The sequence below is a fragment of the Carcharodon carcharias genome, chromosome 11, assembly GCF_017639515.1.
Source record: "Carcharodon carcharias isolate sCarCar2 chromosome 11, sCarCar2.pri, whole genome shotgun sequence".
In the NCBI taxonomy this organism is placed as follows: domain Eukaryota; kingdom Metazoa; phylum Chordata; class Chondrichthyes; order Lamniformes; family Lamnidae; genus Carcharodon; species Carcharodon carcharias.
In genome coordinates this window covers 84,596,071-84,617,944 of record NC_054477.1, presented here as the reverse complement: position 1 = coordinate 84,617,944, position 21,874 = coordinate 84,596,071, and the positions used below count along the sequence as shown (strand labels likewise).

Here is a 21,874-nt window from a genome sequence, read left to right as displayed (position 1 = left end):
GCACCCCTCCACCTGTCTGTGGCCTTTCCCTCCTGTTGTGAGCCAATTTGTTCTGCATGGATAGAGATGGGGAGAGTGTATCAGGACTCCTGCTGGGCCAGCTGTTAAGGATGCCTAGCCTGTGTGGGCGGTGAGTGGTCCCATGGATGGGATGAGGACAATGACGGTGTGTGTGAAAGAGTGAATAGTAATGTCCCTTGCACTGGCAGTGAGTGAGGGCCCTGTGGATGTGTGATGGGTTTGTGAGTGTGTGAGTTGGGAGTGATGAAAAGAGTGACTTACCCTGGGGGAATGGAGTAGATCATTCATCCTTTTGTGGCACTGGTTGGCTGTCCTCCTCCGCAGGGCATTCGCACTGACCTCCGCTGCCACTGCCTCCCAAGCCAGGTTGGTGACATTGCTACCCAACCTGCGGCCAGAGCGGGGTTACAGCAAATCCTATCAGACCTCCATGGCATCCAGCAGTTGCTCGAGGGACCGGTTGTTGAAGCAGGGGGCTGCAGTCTTTTTGACTTTGCTGGCCATGTCTCCCGGACAGAGATGGTGAACTGGTGGCAATGAGTGCTTTGCTGGCAGCTGCCTTTTAAAGATTGCGGCCAGAATGATGCAACAGCGGGGTGATGGCGAGCAGGCAAATGAGAATCCGCTGGCCAGGGAAACGGCATGTTTCCCGGGAATGCATAAATAATGAGGCAGGCTCGGGAAGATATGGCGTGAAAACCTGCCATTTTCATTGGCTGGTAGGACTACATTTTACCCGCCTGCTACCGCGCTTAGTGCAATTCTGGGAAAATTCCATCAACACACACACAGGCACACACATAGACAGAGACCCTACTACATTCCAAGTTAAAAATAATTTCTAATAACATTATACACATTAATATCTCTTCATGACATCCCCCTCCCTACGAAAAATGAACTGTCATAATTTTAAAAGATGGCTTCATGTTTTAATAACCCATCTTACACTATCTTCTACACTTATAACACTGTTACATTACCAGATGCATGCATTAACATAACAATATATACGCAAGTCCTTGGTATCAATAAAAATCATTCCAGTTCAATGTCCAACGCTAGCACCAAACTCAGGTCTCTTTTTTGATCATTGAATATCTTCTCTGTTGTACATTCAACTTCCATGAAAAATACCTTGTCGGTTTTTCAATTCCAGTGTCATCCTCTTGTAACATTACAGCTCCAATGCCTATATCGCTTGCGTCAATGGCCAACTTAAATTACTTGGCATAATTGGGTACTGCCAAAACTGGTGTCATAGTTAATACAGTTTTCAAACTATCAAATGAATTCTGACACTCCAGTGTCCATTGAAACTTCTTGTTCTTTTTTAAAAGTTCAGTCAGTGGAGCAACCACGCAGCTAAAATTTGTTACAAACTTCCAGTAAAATCCACTCATGTCCAGAAATCTCAAAACTTCTCGTTTTGTTGTAGGCACTGGGAAATTGATGATAGCCTTGACTTTCACATCTCTTGGAGCCACCTTACCATGTCCAGTGGTATGGCCTAGATACGTAACTTGTGCTTTTGCAAATTCACTTTTAGCCAAGTTCATCACCAAATTAGTTTCTTGTAATTGAGAAAATAATTCTTCCAGATGCTGTAAATGCTCCTCCCACATCTGACTGAAGACTATCAGATCATCAATATAAACAGCACAATTACTTAGACCTGCAATTACTTAGTGATTTTTTGAAATGTTGCAGGTGCATTCTTCATATCAAATGGCATGACTTTAAACACCAATATCTCCTTTGCTCTATCCGACAAGGCCAACATCCTTTTAGCAAAACAAAAACAGAATTACCTGGAAAAACTCAGCAGGTCTGGCAGCATCGGTGGAGAAGAAAAGAGTTGACATTTCGAGTCTTCATGACCCTTCGACAGAACTAAGTAGAAATAGGAAAGGGGTGAAATATAAGCTGGTTTAAGGTGTGTGTGTGTGTAGGGGGGGGGGGGGGGGGGGGGGCGTTGGGTTGGGTGGGGAGAGACAAGTGGAGGGGGGGTTGTGGTTGTAGGGACAAGCAAGCAGTGATAGAAGCAGATCATCAAAAGATGTCACAGAAGCAAGTCTTTTAGCAAGTCAACTTATGTGATAAATTTTGATTTATCGATGCACTTTCTCAATGCAATCTTCCAACCTTGGTGTGGAAAAGAATCTGCTTTTGTCACCTCATTCATATTTTGATAGTCCACACACAGTCTTTATGTTCCATCTAGTTTCGGTACCAGCACAATAGGCAAACAGCAGTTACTGCAACTAGAGTCAATTATATCATTTTGAAGCATGAAATCAATTTCTTTCTGTACTTGTGATAACTTTGCCAGACTTAATCTACAAGGATATTGCCTTATCGAAGATGAAACTGTTACAGAGACATCATGTTTGGCTAAATCTGACCTCCCCAACTTATTTCCACAAATAGCTTAATGCAACTGCAATAGCTTTTCCAAATCACTTTGACACATGTTTGGAAGGTAACTCAATATTTCATTTAAATTTTCAAGCACCTTCACATTATCCAATTTGGTTAGAGGAAGATCAATTCCCGAGTCCTGCACTTCTACCTTTTTCTCATCATCCACCATCACTCTTTTTGTTCCTCTTCCCTGTTAAAGTACTTGTTAAGCATATTTATTAACTGGGGTATTTATTAAATAATTTACATCACTCAATTTATTTTCAATCCTGTAAGGTCCACTAAACCTTGCATTTAATGAAACACTTAGTACAGGTAACAGAACTATCCAGGAGAATAGTTTATGAATTTTGACCCACCAATTTCTCATGAATCAACTTCAGTGGTCCCCTTATCTCATGACCATAAACTAGTTCAAAAGGACTAAAACCAGTTGATGCATTAGGAGCGTCTATAATAGCAAATAACAAAAATGGAATTCCTCCATCCCAATCCTGTGGATAACCCTGACACTATGTTCTCATTGTGGTTTTTAAAGTTTGATGCCATCTTTCCAAAGTTTCTTGTGACTCTGGATGATAAGCTGTTGACTTAAACTGTTTTATCCCCTACCTGTTCATTACTTCCTTAACATAAAATTTGAACACTGATCTGATTGTATTTCCTTAAGTAAACCATACCTCGTAAAAAATTTAGTTAAGTCCTCCACATTCTTCTTGGTTGTAATATTTCTTAAAGGTATTGCTTCAGGAAACCTGGTAGACACATCCATTATTGTCAGTAAGTACTGATTTCCACTTTTCGTCTTAGGAAGGGGTCATGACCCTGGTAAAAGTTTCTTTAAATGCTGGAATTGGGATCAAAGGCACCGGCTTAATCATTGCTTGTGGTTTCCCTGTTACCTGACATGTGTGGCATGTGCTACAGAATTTGACTTCATCCCTATGGAATCATGTCCAAAAAAAAAACCTTTGTATTTTTTCCTGTGTTTTCCTAATTCCTAAATGTCCCCCAATTGGAATTTCATGAGCAATCCTCAGCATCCCATTTCTATACCCTAATGGGATAACAATCTGATGCACCTCATTCCAGCTTTCATTTACAGAGACATGATCTGGCCTTCATTTTCTTATTAAAATATCTCTCTTAAGGTAATAACATACTGGAATATATTTTGCTTCTGATTCTGAGTAAGCTGTTTTAATTGCAAATCATTTTTCTGTAATCCACTAACCTCCTTGAGTTAAACACTTCAGCTAATTTGTCTTGTAGTCTCTCCTCAAGAACAATGTTATCAAACACAATGCCAGCTAATTGGATTTCAATAATTTCTTTTGAGCTGCCTGCCTTCTTGTTTTTCTTGTTTCAATCTATGTACCTATGATTTCATTATCACACAATCTGGAAACAATCCAGGATGCTCTTTCTGTAACACCTCTGTTGAAAACACTTCTACAGGCTACTCAACAGCCATAGGAATCACCTACATTTATGATCCAACTATATCATTACCTAAAATAAATTGAACCCCTGTGATGATCAATTTTACCACAAGTCCAACAATAACTTCATCTGCCTTCCATTTGCTCTTTAAATTTATCCTCCACAATGGGATAGGTTTAGCATCTCCTTGAACTCCACTTATTATCACCTGCTTTGCAATGCTTTCTCTGAACAAGAAATGTCACCATCCCACAACATTAAGGATTGACTAGCCCCTGTGCCGCTTAGAATTATAACATCTGTTCCTACTCCACCCCATTCACATGGAAAGACTTTCCCTTCATACACAAAACATTTCTGCAACTTGCTCCTCAGAATTCTCTTGGGTAAACTGTGAACACATTCCCACCTCTTTACCTATCATTGATTCATCCTGTGTTACCTGTACACAAACCACTGGTTTTTCCTGTGCCTGAACCTCAGAACCCACAGTACTGTTACTTCCAGAACTTTTCTGCACCCCACCCCAATAAATCCAGATTTTCCCAGTAGTTTCCAACACACTGACTTTGTGTGCCCCACGTTACAACGTAAACACCTCAATGATTGAATGTCACTCCTACCCTCAGCACATTCCTTTTTATTCTGAGAAGAAAACTTCCTGGGAATTTCCAGCTACTCCTCTTCCCTAACTTCCTTTCACATTCCCACTTCCTATCCTTTTCCGATTTAAAAGGATGATGAGAAAAAGGTTTAGCTCTGTGAACTAACTCATAACCATCAGCTATTTCTACTGCTTTTCTTACCATTTGAACCCTCTGTTCCTCCACATGAGTTCTCACTACCGAAGGAAATGAATCTTTAAATTCTTCCAAACTAATTACTTCCTTAAGGGCTGCATATGTTGTCTCTATGTTTAATGCCCATATCCACCAGTCAAAATTACTTTGTGTTACTCTCTCAAGCTCAATACAAGTTTGCCCAGGCTGTTTTCTCATATTCCTAAGTTACTGCCTGTATGCTTCAGGAACCAACTCATTTACTCAAAATAGCCTTTTTCACCACTTTATAATTCACCAATGCTTCTTCAGACAGCGAAGCATATACTTCATGCGCTCTACCCATCAACTTGTGCTGTAGCAACCATGCTCAGTATTCCTGTGGCAATTTCATCTGTTCAGCTATCTTCTCAAATGAAATCTTGTGTGCAAATTGGCTGTTAACTTTGCTTATATAACAGCATTGATTAATTTAAAAAATAATTAATTGGTTGTGAAGCTTTGGAACCTAAGATGTTAGATAAATGCAAGTTAATTGTTCATTCATTCATCAATTCACAAAGATTGGGTAACCTGGTGTTGTAACTCATTGATATGCCTGCATTTTGTATCATTTAGTAGCACAAAATTGGTACATGTTTACAATTTATCATATTTTTAATTATCCTATGTCTGCTAAGTGAAATGAAGGATAAAATGGGACTTATGTCTATTTTATGCACAAGAGCAGTGCTCTTGTGTACCTTGCCATGGTGTAGAAGAAGAGCTGTGTGCCTGGGAGTAGATTGCTTTCCAATGCTCTCAGTCAATACTTAGTGCGTAGCCCGTCTGCTCCTATAAAAAAGGGGAAAATGAAAATTGAGAAACAATTCGCACACTGATTATTCAGTAGATACATTTAACAATTGATCTGGTATTATAATAGCCTGTGATCTAGAAAGTTTGCCTACCCTGATCTGTACTGATTTAGCTGATCACAGTCAGGGTGGAAGAGGGGGTTCTACATTTGGCTTCAGTATGCCTATAACAAAGAGAAAGGAAAGAGTTAGCCAGTATCCATTGTCCTCTGTTTATCTGCATGTATATTTATGTTTGACTAGGAATGGCCTTAGCTGTGATGACCACCAAGCTGAATAGCCAGGTTGAGGAGAAGGCAGTGTTCTTGCATCAGTGCTCTGTATGAGCTCGTGACTTGAGGTGGTGAACAGACCCAAGTGACTCAAATCACAGCACGGAACAGTAGGTGTTCGTATTGCCTATTAAAAGCAAGAGCAGCAGGCTTCACTCTGCAGATTTCAGTTGTCGGCAGCCAGCAAAGAATAAAAACATTTACTCGCTTAATTAAAAATAAAAGCTGCGTGTCCAAGGCATATCGGGAGGGTCACAACTCCACATCGTCAAAAGCAGAGTGGGAAAGTCAAGACCTGGGGTCATCACACTTTGCCAAACTTGCCGCAACTTCAGTCTCTTTTTATATTGCCGCAGGTGGGCCAGTGGCAAGATTTTTTAAAATAAAAGGAGCATTTAGGAGTCATGACAAAAGTGCAGATGAACAATGTGGTAGTGTTGGACAAGCTGTTGCTGTTTTTCAGTCCTCTTCTGTTTGAGATCATCCTCCAGTGCATCAAAGATCTGTCTGAGCTAAAAGTGAAGAATGTGACCATATTTTGTATTCGGGTCCTGCTGGCTGACACATGGTGTGGTCATCATTTTCAAAAAGGTGCACTTACCAAAGTCAAGAATTTGTCAGGGTTGAGTATAATGTACATAATAAATTTAACAATCTAGAGCAGTGTAAAAATCCTCCCATTACATCAGATTTCTCTAAGCTTTAGTGAAACATTTGGCATTAAATCCATGAGTGACAAGGTTCCATATCAACTGGGATAAGGTGTGGAAGAATAGATGATTCTGAATACACAAATCTTAATATGCAATTTGTTCTTTTCACTTGAGTTTCCCCTAGGGCTTCGAAGTGACATCAGGGATAGAAAAAAGATAAAGCTAAAGGCTCTATACCATAATGTGCAAAATTATAGCAACAAACAGAGGTACTGGTGAGTGAGCAGAGAAGATTTACAAAACTGATACAGGGGAGCAAAAATGCATGGGTATAAATGGTATATGAATCAGGAAAGAATTGACAGGCTAGGTATCTTTTTTTCTCTTGAAAGAAGAAAGCTGAGGGGAGACCCATGTTAACAGCAGTCCCTGGGCGAGGTTCTCCCAATTTTTTATGATCCTGGATGAGGTACCCCAAATTGTTATGCTCCTGGGTGAGGATGGATAAACTGGCTCCCTTTCTTTATTCAACCCCCTTGGTTGGTTGCAACAAGGTTAATTTAAAAGGATCCCTTTCCTCATGGATACCTTTTCCAGTCCAAATGTATTCATTTTTTAAAAGGAGCCAATTTAACCAGGCTGTCTTGACTCAAAGAAAGTGAATTTATTAGTTACCAAACATGAGGAAAAATAATAAAAATGCAATACACATAAACAGATTAGAAATGAGACAGTGAGTCCAAAAATAAAAGTAAAAAAATTATACAAATCAGTCCTTTGGCTTGTCCATGAGGAGTAGATGACAAAATGTGGCTGTTAAGTTGGGGTGATTCCAGTAGTGCCGACTTTGGCAGTTAAGCAGTTGGGTTGGAGATTTCTTGGCTCTGCAGGTTAGCTGAAAAGAATTGTCCTGTTTCCTTTTTGAAGTAGCTTTGCTGACTTGTAACTTGCTTCCAGCAATCAGAGAGAAAGAGTTTTTTTTTAACATGCAAGTGCAGGGATGCCCAGTTGGTGTTCTTCAGCTGTGACCTTCACAGCACACATACACCAGAATAGAAGAACAGACTAGAACACAGAACTAGGGTTGTAGTTGGCTTTTTTAAACCCCCTTCCTTGTGTATTCCCTGGAAGGGAAAAACAAACAAGTCTTTCGTCCAGATCTGTTTTCTTTTCAACTCAGTTCATGTTCACAGTCTGAGATATAACTCAACAGGAGGTGGTTCGGCTGAGATGGTAGTCATTTTCCATTATCTCTGCAGCCACAGGAGATGACAGTTCAGTTTGCATTGTATCTTTTCCTTTGCAGTGCCTCTGCCTGAAGTAGGCCATGTCACACATTTTTGGTGCGATATTCCACATTGGAACTTTCCAGCAAGTGATTATCTTACAGTTTCAACCAGCTTTTGCTTGTACGTCCCTTTTTAAAAAAAAAACCTATATGCTTTACTTAAAAGTTCAATATGTCCATAATTCATTCCATGATAGGACCATGGTCATGGTACCTAATAGAGGTGTTTAGAATTATGGAAGGTTTTGATAGAATGGGTACAGGAGAATGTTTCCTATTGTGGGGAAGAGCATAATGAGAGGCCATCAATATAAGATAGTTACTAAAGAATTCAATCAGGAAATGAGAAGAAACTTCTTTACCCAAAGAGCGGTAAGAATGTGGAACATGTTATTACAGGGAATGGTTGCAACAAATAGTATAGATGCATTTAAGGGGAAGCTATTTGAGGAAGAATAAATAGATAGTTGCGTTGGTAGTTTTAGATGAGAAAGGGTAGAAGGCGGCTCGAGTGGAGCATAAACAATGGCATGGATTGATTGGGCCAAATTGGACCTGTTTCTGTGCCACATATCCAATGTAATTCTATGTAAAACTTGATAAAATAATAGCAAGGATAGAAATTAATGGAAAAGCAAAATACTGTGAGTGCTGGAAGTCAGGAATAAAAGCAGAAGGTACTGGAAATGTTTGGCAGATCTGTGGAGAGGGAATCAGAGTTAATGGGCTGGATTTTACGGGGTGCTATATTCCCTGCCCCCACAACTAAAGAGTTGGTTGGGAGCTCTGAAGAAGGGTCACACAGACTCGACACGTTAACTCTGTTTCTCTCTCCACAGATGCTGCTAGAATGGCTGAGTTTTTCCAGCATTTTCTGTTTTTGTTTAATACTCTGGTTCCAAACCCACCATGGCAGATGGTGAAGTTTGAATTCAGTAAAAAATCTGGAATTAAAATCTGATGATGACCATGAAACCATTGCCAATTGTTGTAAAAACCCATCTGGTTCACTAATGTTCTTTAGGGAAAGAAATCTGTTATCCTTACCTGGTCTGGCCTACATGTGAATCCAGACCCACAGCAGTGTGGTTGATTCTTAAATGCCCTCTGAATGAGGTATTTGAGGGATGGGCAATAAATGCTGGCCTAGCCAGCGATGCCTACATCTCACAAATGAATAAAAATTTTTAAAAATCTGGGGAGGAAGTCCTCCTTAGAGAGCTGCCAACCAATCTGATCGGCCAGCAGCACTGTAGTCCCAGCAGTGCTAGGTTCCAGCAGTGGTCACTGTGGGAACTACACCCAGTCCTCGAAAAGGAGGAGGTTATGGAAACCGTACTGATGGCAAGACTAGCGCAGCCTGGCTGGTAGACCTCAGTAAGAGGATTGAATGGGGTGGGGGGTGGTGTTTGATAGGGACCACGGTTAAAGGTGGTATGACCTTGGGGTGGGGGGGGGTGCCTCCAATGGACGCAGGTGACCCCCAAAGGAGCTCCCCACTGCCCGATACCCGATACCAGCTCACTCAGTAAAAGCTGCCGGGCTAACCGCTTGGGTAAGTGGCCATTAACTGGCCACTTAAGGACCTCAATAGGCCCAAGGGCAGGCTGGCTTTCAATGCCTCCACCACGCACTGCCCACTGTAAAATGGGAGACAGGCCAGCAGCAGATGGGAAGGTGACAGGCAGGCCACATGCTGCATTTTAGGAGCCCCCTGTGGGGAGGGGGTGGGGGTCATAAAATACAGCCCACTGTTTTGGGTTGATGACTTTTCATCAGAACTCCAGAAATTAGACAGAAATTAATGAGTTTCATCCAATAGCATTAAGGAAATGTGGTTGCAGTTTGACCAACATTGGGAACTAAACATTCTAAGATACTTGTAGAAGAGAGAGGCAAATTAGAAAAGAAAATGGTGGGGATAGCCCTGATAATAAAGGATAGAATAAAGGCAATAGTGAGAAAGGATCTTATCTCAGAAAAAAACAGAATCAGTTGTGTGGAGCTAAGAAATAACAAGGGACAGAAAACACAGATGGGAGTAGTTTTTTGGCCTCCTAACAGCAGTTGTGTTGGGCAGAGTATAAATCAGGAAAATAGAGGTACATGTGACAAGGGTAATATAGTAATCTTAGGGATTTTAATTTTCATATAGACTGGGCAAATCAAATTTGTAGTAATAGTGTGGAGGATTAGGTCATGGAATGTATGCAAGGTAGTTTTCTAGATCAGTATGGCCGAGGAATAACTGGAGAACACCTTGTTTTAGACCTGGTATTGTGCAATGAGAAAGTGTTAGTTAATAACCTTACAGTAAAGGGCCTCTTGGGCAGATTGACCATTACATAATAGAATTTTATACTGAATTGGGGATTGGATTTAGTTAACTCCAAAAGTAAGGACTTAAATCTGAACAAAACAAATTATGTAGGTATGAGAGTCAAATTGATTAAATACGATTTAGGGGAAAGTAGATTAACAGACATGACTGCTGTTAAGCAATGGCAAACATTTAAAGAATTAATTCATTACTTTCAACAAGTATACATTATCTTAAAGAATGAAAACCCAAGAGAAGGAAGTTAAATATAATATTAAACTAAAGCAAGAGGCTTAAGATGTTACCAAAAATATAGTACACCTGAAGATTTTGAGGATTTTAGAATACATAAAATATGACCAAGATATTGATAAAGAAAGAGAAAAGAGGACATGAGACTAAACTAATGAGAGGGTAAAGCCACAAAAGGATCTATAGACAAAGACATGAATCTTAAATGCGATGTGTAGAGTGAAAGGGAGGTAGTATAAGGCTAGCAGAACACAATGTGGGACACTGTCCTTCCCTTATGCTACAGGCATGTGGATTCAAGAGATAGAGAGATATCTGATTAATACTCTTTATTGATGAATGTCTATTTCCACTTCTGAAACAATGCTTGACTTCAACCGTCTTAGTTCATCTGCTGTTGAAACCCACATTCCTGCCTATTTTACCTCTAAACTCATCTATTCCAATGCATCCCCCACATTCTACCCTCTGTAAACTTGAGGTCATCCAAAATTCCATCTCTTAACTTGCAATAATCCTATTCCCCATCACCCCTTTGCTCACTGATTTGCATTGGCTCCGGTCAAGCAATGGCTTGATTTTAAAATCCTCATCCCTGCTTTCAGATCTCTCCCTGACCTTGCCTGTCCAAATCTCTGCAATCTCCTCCAACCCCACAACCTTCCAAGATATCTCACTCCTCAAATTCTGGCCACTTGTGCATTCAAATTATAATTGCTCCATGGCGATCGTGGCTTCAGTTGCTTAGTCCCAAGCTACGGAATTCCCTTCTTATACCTCTTTGCATCTCTACCTCACTTTCCTCCTTCAAGACTCTTCTTAAAACCTACCTCTTGACCAAGCTTTTGGTCATCTGACCTGATATCTTCTTAAGTGGCTCGATGTCATACTTTGTTTTGTAACACTCTTGTGACTTATCTTGCGATGTTTCATTACATAAACAGCGCTATATGAGTTATTGTTGAATACATTAATACAATCCATTGCATATGGTATTCATGAGCTTGGTACCTATAGTATTCATGAACAGAGAAGCCATGGGGATCTGTAAGCTTCATAATGGATATAGATCTTTTTCCAAATTTCTCTTTATGAAGTCATGTATCATCTCTCTTAAAATTACATGACTGAAATTCTAAGTTTGGTTATGTAATGTAGAAAGCAAAGATGAAGAAGTGAAATTTAATGAAGTAAGAATAATTTTGAAATGAAGCTATTATATATAGCCTTGTTTCTAAGTAACTAGAACTATTTCCAGCCATTCAAAAACATGGGGCATTGTGTACTTTGCAAGTTCTCTACAATCTCCCATTCAGAGTTTTTCTGAGGTTCTCATGAGTTTCAGTTTTAAATCAAGTTCACGTTCCCTATGTGCAGGCTCATGCTTATGTTGGAACCAATGCCTGCCCTCATGGCAGCACCAGATAAATGGAAAGTTTAAAATTCTCAAACAGTTCTGAAATTTGCAGATCGGTATGTTCTTATATGACATCCCTACAGTAGAAACACGCTCTGGGAGGCTTCTTAGTCAAACAAAACAAACTTTATTTACACAAGAGCTTCCGTGGCTTGTATCCAGCTAGCCCCTTATACAGCCATCTTTTTCCTAGGAAACCCCTCCCTAGAATTTATTCCCCCGTGCTAGCCACACATTGGTTGAACAAATCATGTGACCCCTACTCAGCTGAACCAATCTTAAAGTGACAGTCATCACATCTCTCCCCCTTTAACTCCTTTGTACATCTTTTCAGTTAACAATTGCTTTAAACAATTGAACCAAGAGTTTCTGAATTCTAGAAATAATTACATCTGTTGTTAGCCCAGACTTCAATTACACAATACACACAATAGACCCCATATTTATAAATTAAGTCTTTGGGGTGGTTTTCGAATTTCTGTTGAGTGGTGTAGTTTGACAGGTTGTGAGGCTTCTACTAGATCAACATTTTCTGGAATTGTACTAATGGGTAACTCCTGGAGGACCACCAGCTCCTGCCCAGTCCTGGCCCTTTTAAGTGGGCCTGCGGGCTGTGCTCCCCCCTGCTCAGAGCTCCTCCTTTTGTGGGCACAGGGGCAGGTCACCTTCTGCTCCCTGGCAGTCCTCTGCTCCAGCCACCGTGGGCTTGCAGCCACAGTTGGTACAGACAATTCATTATCATTAACATCCACAGGAATGTCCTTGATGTTGATTGCAGATCGACCAGAATCTTCAGTGTACACAGGTTCACCAATACTTGGTGGTAACACTGACTGTGAGAGTGCATCTCTACCCCTCAAATGGCCAACGTGCTTCCGAATGATCCGTCATTCTAACCTTGAGATGAAAGAGGTCCGGTTTCAGAGACTACCCTTCCTGGAATCCACCTAGGACTGCTACCAAAATTTTTCACGTACATATTTTCATTTGTTGAGAACTTCCTAGCTCAGTTGTGAGAATCATGACTTGTCTTCTGATTGCACTGATTTGACTCTGCCCCCCACCTCCTGCAAATTTGGAAACATAAGACTCAACATTGTCCTGAGACAACATTTCATTAACAGTTCAGCAGGAGGGTGGTATGGTAAATCAGCAGAAAATGTGACACTCTTGTTGTTAAAGATCCACCTGATAGTTTTTTCATGCCTGATTTAAAAGTTTGGATGGCTCTCTCGGCTAAGCTGTTCAATGCTGGGTGGTAGGGCACTGCCTTTATGTATTTTATACCGTTGAGAGTGGTGAAGTTTTAAAACTCCACACTCTTGAACACTGCCCCATTATCAGACACAATTACTTCAAGCAAATCACGAGTTGTGCAACAGTGCCACAGCTTTTCGATGGTCACCATCGATGTCGGTGTTCTCACCTCAAAAAACTTCCATCCACTTAGACTGTGCCTTAATTATGAGGAGAAACATTGTACCCATAAACGGTCCTACATAAATCGACATGGATGTGGGCCCATGGTTGCCCAGCCCATTCCCAAGGGTGTAGTGGAGCTGTGGCTGGCGGGTTCTGTTGCAACTGGCACTATTGGCAGTGCTTTACCATGTTCTCAATATCAGTGTTGATTCTGGGCCACCACACATAAATCCTGGCTAATCTTTTCATTTTCAATATACCAATGGTGGCCACTGTGTAGTTCCATCAGGAGGAGCTTCCAGCCCGGCGCAGGAATGACCACTTGTGCTCCCCATTACACAATACCATCTTGACATCTATGTTCGTGTTTACGGATGGAGTAGGGTTTCATGTCCTCTCAAATTGCCTCATTTCCCTATCCCACAAGGATTTTATCTCATACTCCAGATAACAGTGGATCCGACTGGGCCAGGTTTTGATTTGTTTCACACATACTGGTAGTGTATCCAAAAAGTTTAAGGCCAAGACAATTTTTTGAAGAATAGGTATACATGTAATACTTTCTTTCAAGGTCAGGCGACTCAGGGCATCCACATTTGCAATATGTATTCCTAGTCAGTGTTTGAAGGTGTATTTAACTGCGGCCAGGATCAACGCCCATCTCTGAATGTCCTTATTCTCCTTAAAAAAAACCGACAGCAGCTACTGGTCTGAAATAATAGTGAAGAGCCTCCCATGTAGATATTGATGGAACTTTTTGATGCCAAAACTATTGATAGGCCCTCTTTCTTGATTTGTGAGCAGCCTCTTTCAGCTACTGATAGTATTCTTGATCCATATCCTATCGGCCTTTCTGAGCCATCAGCCATTTCGTGGGACAAAACAGGCCCAGTGCCATATAAAGAAGCATCACATGTCAGTATTAGCTCCTTCAAAGGTTTGAAGTATACAAGATGGCTTGAAGACTGCAGCAATTGCTTCACCTTATTGAAAGTCGTTTCCTGAGAAGTTCTCCAAAACCTGCAGTGGTGTTTATTCAATAGGGTGTATAAGGCGGCCAGCACAATGGATAGATTTGGCAAAAAGCACCCTTAATAATTGACTATTCCTAGAAACGATTTAAGTTCAGACACGTTCGTGGGGGAAGGTGTTTGTTTTATGGCCCTGACTTTCTCCTCGACAGAGTATAGCCCTTGAGCATTGATCCTGTGAAAAATGCACTTTTTTTTCTGTTGCGAACGCCAGCCTCCTGAAATCTTCTTAACACCTCTTCTAAATTTGCCAGATGTTTGGCCTCCATGGGCCCTGTGATGAGTATATTATCAAGTTATACCACAGCGTATGGCAACCCCTGTAGTAGGCTCTCCACTGTGCATTGGAATAATGCGCATGTCGATGAGACACAAAAAGGCAGGTGCGTGTATTGAAAAAGCCCTTTGTGGGTGTTTATAGTGACATATCCTCAGGAACTGTCACCCAACTCAAGCTGTTGATAAGTGTGACTCAAGTCCAGCTTGGTATATGACTTTTTTTTTTATTCATTGATGGGATGTGGGCTTCGCTGGCTGGGCCAGCATTTATTGCCCATCCCTAGTTGCCCTTGAGAAGGTGGTGGTGAGCTGCCTTCTTGAACCGCTGCAGTTCATGTGCCCACAATGCCCACAGTGCTGTTAAGAAGAGAGTTCCAGGATTTTGACCCAGTCACAGTGAAGGAATGGCAATATACTTCCAAGTCAGGATGATGATTGACTTGGAAGGGAACTTCCAGTTGGTGTTCCCATCTATCTACCGCCCTTGTCCTTCTAGATGGTAGTGGTTGTGGGATTGGAAGGTGCTGTCTAAGGAGCCTTGGTGAATTCCTGCAGTGCATCTTGTAGATGGTACACAGTGCTGCTATTGTGCATCGGTGGCGGAGGGAGTAAATGTTTGTGGATGTGGTGCCAATCAAGCGGGCTGCTTTGTCCAGGATGGTGTCAAACTCCTTGAGTGTTGTGGGAGCTGCACTCATCCACGCAAGTGGGGAGTATTCAATTACACCCCTGACTTGTGCCTTGTAGATAGTGGACAGGCTTTGGGGAGTCAGGAGGTGAGTTACTCGTCACAGGATTCCTAGCCCCTGACCTGCTCTTGTAGTTACAGTATTTATATGACTAGTCCAGTTGAGTTTCTTATCAATGGTAACCAGTAGATGTTGATATGGGGGTATTCAGTGATGGTAATGCCTGAACATCAAGGGGCGATGGTTCCCGGCAAGTTTTGCATAATGATCTTTGATTCATGGAAGAGGATACTTGTCCAGCTTTGCTGCCTGATTGACAGTCTGTTTGTAATCACCACAAATATGGATAGTGTCGGGCTTCAAAACTGGGACGATGGGTGCAGCCCATTCTGAAAACTGAACCGGCTGGATAATAACTAACCTCTTCTAACCCCTTTAGTTCAGCCTCCACTTTCTCACATAGGGCATTTGGTACATGTCTCACTCTGAAAAATCGAGGGGTGGCTTCCAGATTCATATAAATTTTGGCTTCTAAGCTCTTAATTTTGCCTAACTTGTCTCGGAATATACTATCATATTTTCTTAACAGTTCTGACAATCTACCTGTCCTCATCTGGAAAATATCAGTCCAATTTAACTTATTTTCTTGAGCCAGTCACGGCCCAGAAAGCTTGGTCCTTCACCCACTACTACTACGATAGGTAGCTGGGCAGACTGCTGTTCATTGTGTTATGACCGATGCAGTTGGTAAAGAGGAGTTACTTTAAAAATCCCAGAGGGAAACTTTAAACAACTGTCATAACCAATAAATTTTAAGTGTTATGTTTGAGATATGACTCTAAACTCAGGAATCAGACCACTAGTTTGAGGTTTTACATTAAACTAAATGAAACATTTTATTAATTTATACAGGTTAAATTATATGTACACATGGCTCCAAATTACTACTATCATAACTTTTAACAAATTCCCAAACTAATCTCCATTAAGGCAACAGCAACCCATAGACTTAACCAAACACCAGGCAAAGCATTTTCACCTTACGAATTCAAAATTAGGTTCTGTTCACTGTGGAGCCATTTGGAGGCTTGCAGCTGCCTTTTGATCTTACGTTGCCTCTGCCTGCACACCCGGAAATGACTGAAGCTATACCTACCTGCCACATTGAATGTTAATTCTTATTGTATCAACAACCTCTTTGAACTTCACCTTTTAACAATGAATCTCCTTTCATAATATCAATTTTATTACTAATGTAAACATATGGCTTGGTAGCGGCTAGATAGGCATCAATTTTCATGCCACTTCTTGAATGTTATATTCAAAAAATGCAAATGCATGCTATCTCGCTTCCATATCAAAACCAGTCCCCATCAAAGCACACAGACTAGCTGGCTTTATTCCAGTTTAGACAGACCCACAGATCAAACTTCTATTTTATTAAATAGATTATATTAAAATATTATATATAATAGCTTCATGCAGTAGCTCACAGGTACAATGGTGGTACCCCTCACATTTACTTCTTCTCCAGTGTATGTTTTCAGCTTGGCTGAAGTGCTCTCTAAATTTAAAGGCTGGGCATTCCCTCTCAAATACTGGAATATGTGCTCACCCATCACAGTGGCTGATGCACCTGTATCTAGTTCCATATTTAGAGGTTTCTGATTTACACAGAGTTACACAGAGTGTTACTGTGATTGGGTCTGGCTTAACATCCTTGAGGTTGAAAAGAGAGTAAATATCAGACTTACTGGCACCAGGGTCTTCCATACTGTGTACTTGTAACATCTTGTTGAATTGGCTATTTGACTGCCTGGATCTAGCCCTGCATTTTCTCCTCAGGTTTCCTTTTTTTCTATAATAATGGCACTCAGCCTTCTTAAATTGACAAGATTCAGGGGCGTGGTTACTCCCACATTGATAACATTGAACTTTAGGAATCACTTCCTGACTGCCTCCGCTGTATCTTTTAGTTCTATAGCTTACTGGAACTGCTTCCCCTTTCCCAGTGGCCTCAGCCGATTTGGTGACAAAGCTGGCGGCCAGTTCCTGCCCTAACTGGTGCATGGCTCCACTTTGCACGCCCTGCAGTTCCAATGCATCTGCCTCAGTGCTTTCCATAGAAAGCGTAATCTTCATCGCATGTTTGAAATCAATATCAACTTCCGCTAACAACCGATGTTGTATGGTATCATTTCATGCGCCACAGATTAATCAATCTGGCAGCATATCACTTCAGGTCATACCAAAATTGCAATGCTCTGATAATTGTTTCACAATGTATGTCGCAATCAACTGCCCTGGGGCTCTCACATAAGAGCATAAGAACATAAGAACTAGGAGCAGGAGTAGGCAATTCAGCCCTTTGAGCCTGCCCCACCATTCAATACGATCATGGCTGATCTCATTTTGGCCTCAACTCCAATTTCCCACCCTCTCCCCATAACCTTTCAACCCGTTACTAATTAATAATCTGTGTATCTCCTCCTTAAATTTATTCAGCGTCCCAGCATCCACTGCACTCTGATGTAGTGAATTCCACAGATTCATGACCCTTTGAGAAAAGTAATTCCTCCTTATCTTTGATTTAAATCTACCACCCCTTAGCCTAAAATTATGGCCTCTCGTTCTAGAATGCCCCACAAGGGGAAACATCCGCTCCACGTCTACTTTGTCTATCCCCTTTAGCATCTTATATATCTCAATTAGATCTTCTTTCATCCTTCTAAACTCTAGTGAGTATAGACCTGTCACTTGCGAATTAAACTTAAAACATTACATTATGACTGAAGGTTTCAGTTGGAAATGACCCCATTCCTCTGCAGAGGAGTTGAATTGGTCTATCCGGCTGAAAAGCTGCATCTCGGTGAGTAATATAATTTCCTATTCACAGTTGTTGATTAGACACGATACTCACAGATGCAGGTGGGAGACAGTGCCAGAATTGTTTTTTTCCTCATTGCCAAATGTAGAAACACGCTCTGGGAGGCTTCTTAGTCAAACAAAACAATCTTTGTTTACATGAGAGCTTCTGTGGCTGCTTGTATCCAGCCAGCCCTTCATACAGCTATCTTTTTTCTAGGAAACCCCTCCCCAAAAATTTATTCCCCCGCACTAGCCACATATTGGTTGAATAAATCATGTGACCCTTGCTCAGTTGAACCGTTCTTAAAGTGACAGTCATCACACCCACATTGCAATAGCTTGCCATTCAAAGTTCCTAACCAACTTTCCTTTCATTCTTCTTAAATAACACAACATCTATGACTATCAGAAGAAGTTTACTGGTAATATTACACTCAAGAACAAGCAGACTACCACTGATTGCATTAAAAAAAAGTCACAGTTTGCACGGACATGTTTTCTTTCCATGGCCCACTTTCACTGACAGGCTAAGCATTATTACGATGGAAACCTGAAGAATAATACCTCATCCTTCTCTATCTGTCTGCAGCCTTTGACTTGGTTGCCCATACCATCCTCCTCCAATGCCTCTCCTCTGTTCTCCAGCTGGGGGAGACACCTTCAACCGACTCCGCTCTTACCTATTCAGTCGTAGCCATAAACTCTCCTGTAATAACTTCTTTTTCTGTGCCCTCATCATTGCCTCTGGAGTCTTCCAGAGATCTATATTTGGTTTGCCTCTTATTTACATGCTGTCTCTTGACAACGTCATTCAAAGTCAGATTCCACACCTACATTGACAACACTCGGTTCTACCAAACCACCACTTCTCTTGACCTCTCCTCTGCTTATGTGCTATTCAATATCCAGTCATGGATGAACCAAAATTCCTCCCGTTAAACATTGGGAAGACTGAAGACATTGTCTTTAGTCCCTGGAGAAAACTCTGATCCCTAGCTACGAATTCCAATCTTTTCTCTGGCCACTGTCCCAAACCTTTATCAAAATAAACCCACCACTGCACCAAAACAGGATGCCCTTTTGTGATGTAGTGAAGATAAATAACACACTTCCTCTAGACTGGCTTTAAAATTCTCTTGACTGAAGGGCAATACTGAGAACAGTCTAAAACTAAGAGACTGAGGTCCTCGAATGAACAACAAACAGGATGAATTCATATTAGAATCCAAAAGTATTTCATGGTATCCCCAGCACAACTGCTTTGACTTGAACAGGAAAATCTGTGATATGATATGTAAAAATTATAACTTACTCTTATTTAAAATTATAGCCTCGGGACTGAATTTTCACCAAGGAGGCGGGAAATAGGAGCCAGTTCTGTTTTGGGGTCAGAATCCAATTCCAGTAGAAACTAATTAAAGTTCGGATTTTTACTGGAATGAGCCCTCAGTTGATATGGAGACATGTTTCCTATCCACTTATAATCAGTGGGGGCAGTAATAGAGATGTGTCAGATGAAGTGTGACATTTATTTAGACACCACATGGCAGTCATTACTGAAGATACTAGTTGTTCTGAGGGAGATATCCGAATTTTGTGCCAAAGCCTTCCACTGCATCAGTGGGAAGTGAGATGTCACAGGAGAGCTGGAGGCCTGACACCCAAGACTGGGCATTTTCCTTCCTAATTATTTGCTGTACATACATGCTTTTTTTTTTGCGATTTATACATAAGGACACCCAGATGTCCCTGTGTTGTAGCATTTTGCAGTCTGTCTCTATTAAAATAATATTCTGCTTCTCTATTCTTCCTGCCAAAGTAGACAACCACATATTTCCCCACATTACTGCCAAATTTTTGCTCACTCACTTAACCTAACCATATTCGCTTGCAGCTTCTTTGTATCCTCCTTACAATTTATTTTCCTACCTTTTTGTATCATCAGCAAATTTGGCTACAATACAGTTGGTCCCTTCGTTCAAGTCATTAACATAGATCATTAATAGTCAAGGCCTCAGCACTGATCCCTGCAGCACTCCTCTAGTTCCAGTTTGGCAACCTGAACATGAGCCATTTATCTAGACTCTCTTGTTTCTTGTGAGCTTGAAGGTAAAGGATATGTTAACAACAACAAAAGTCAGGTTTGTAATAAGGAAAAGTCTCATAAGATGCTACATTCTATCCACTTTCCTGTACGCCCCAGAAACCTGGACAATGAATAAAGATTTGTGGAAGAAAATAGAGGCCTTTGAAATGTGAATACTAAGCTGTATGTTTTAAATTCCATATACAGTCCATAAGACAAATGAAGAGATGCTTGAAATTGCAAGAGCAAAAAGAATTCTGAAAAGTAACATTCAGAAAATAAAATGGCAGTATTTTGGCCATTTGATCAGAGGTGAAAAGCTACAGAGATATCTTCTAGAGGACAAAGTGGAGGGTAGCAGAATGAGGGGTCAACCTAAGCATATTTGGATGATGGATGTCATAGAGTAGTTGCAGACAAGCTACAGGCCAGGATTTTCCGGTTGGCGGAGGCGAGCCGGAGCAGCCGCGAAACAGACCACCGCCTGCAATCGGGCCCCGACTGCAGTAAAAGCTCCTTGAGAGCTGCCTCAGGGAGCTGAAGATTTTTAAAATTGAAAATAAAGAATTTAAAAATGTTAAAAACCTGTCTCCTCATGTGCCTCTGTCACATGAGCAGGGATATGTTAGAAATTAGTTTGAAAATTTTTCTTTTTTTTAAGTCACTGATCGAAACCTCATCTCGCCCGTGCATGAGGCTTTGCAGAAAATCCAAAGGCTACCTGGCCGATTCGCCTGCCTGCCAACTGTATGGTTGGCTGGGCAGCAAAAAATTTCTTTTAATTATGACTTTAATGGCCATAATAGGCTGCTTAATTGTTGACGGGCATGCTGCCACCCGAAATATCGCGCAAGTGTGCAATGACATCGGGACACTCGCCTGACGTCATCACATGCCATTTTATGCTTAACTCAGGTTGGGCTCACGCCTGCCCAACGAGCGAAATATTCTGCTCGCAGTCAATGTGTGAGGATGGAACAAGACATTCTGTAAGTGGCATACCATGACCGCAGATCTCTTGGTAGGATTAGCTACAAGCAGCAGCAGCCACTCCTGTAATCCATGCTAATATCTCACCCCCAACACCATGTTCTCTTATCTTCTGTGTTTTGAATATGTGTTTGTCAGTTCAGGGGTTTTACTTGGAGCTAGTGTACTTGGTCACCGCCTTTGTCCCTTCCGACACGGCGTGCTTGGCCAGTTCCCCGGGGAGCAGGCGCACGGCGATCTGGATCTCCCGGGAGCTGATGGTGCTGCACTTGTTGTAATGGGCCAGGCAGGAAGCCTCACCCGCGATGCGCTCGAAAATATCGCTCACGAGCGAGTTCATGATGCTCATGGCCTTGGAGGAGATGCCGGTGTTGGGGTGAACCTGCTTCATCACTTTGTAGATGTAGATGGCATAACTCTCCTTCCTCGACCTCCGCCGCTTCTTGCCGCCCTTTGCTCCCGGTTTCTTTAAGGCTTTCTTGCCTCCCTTCTTGGGAGCTGGTTTCTTCTCATCAACCATCGTCACTATCAGAAACAGAATAAACCAAACCCCTTCCGAGCGCCGATTAAATAGACGGTCTGACCGACCTATGCTGCTTCCCTCCCCCACCCTTCACCGAGCTCCAAACTCCAAGTCTTCACTCAGTTTGCCTTGGCTGTTATGGCACAGTCGATGGTAAATGCTATGTTGTTCAAATCCAAAAATGAAACTTGAAACACCTGCCACAACTTGTTTTGCAATTTGTATAAATTTCGAGATGTGTGCCTTGAATTCAGTAGTAA

At 41.5% G+C, this 21,874-nt stretch overlaps 1 protein-coding gene across 1 annotated transcript; it reads right to left on the bottom strand.

Annotated features, from left to right (window-relative positions):
* Positions 1-21,239: 21,239 nt before the first annotated feature.
* On the bottom strand, positions 21,240-21,611 carry LOC121283900 (histone H2B-like). The gene is made up of 2 exons (XM_041198703.1): positions 21,486-21,611; positions 21,240-21,443 (listed from the first exon to the last, which is right to left on the bottom strand). The coding sequence occupies exons 1-2, from the start codon at positions 21,609-21,611 to the stop codon at positions 21,240-21,242; spliced, it is 330 nt and encodes a 109-aa protein (XP_041054637.1).
* Between the last annotated feature and the right edge of the window lie 263 nt (positions 21,612-21,874).

What these genes read in the sequence shown, in the direction of transcription:
- LOC121283900 (XM_041198703.1), bottom strand. Translation starts at nt 21,611, where the DNA reads ATGGTTGATGAGAAGAAACCAGCTCCCAAGAAGGGAGGCAAGAAAGCC. An exon ending in ATGCCATCTACATCTACAAA is followed by an intron (nt 21,444 to 21,485) that starts GTGATGAAGCAG and finishes ATCTCCTCCAAG; the next exon opens with GCCATGAGCATCATGAACTC.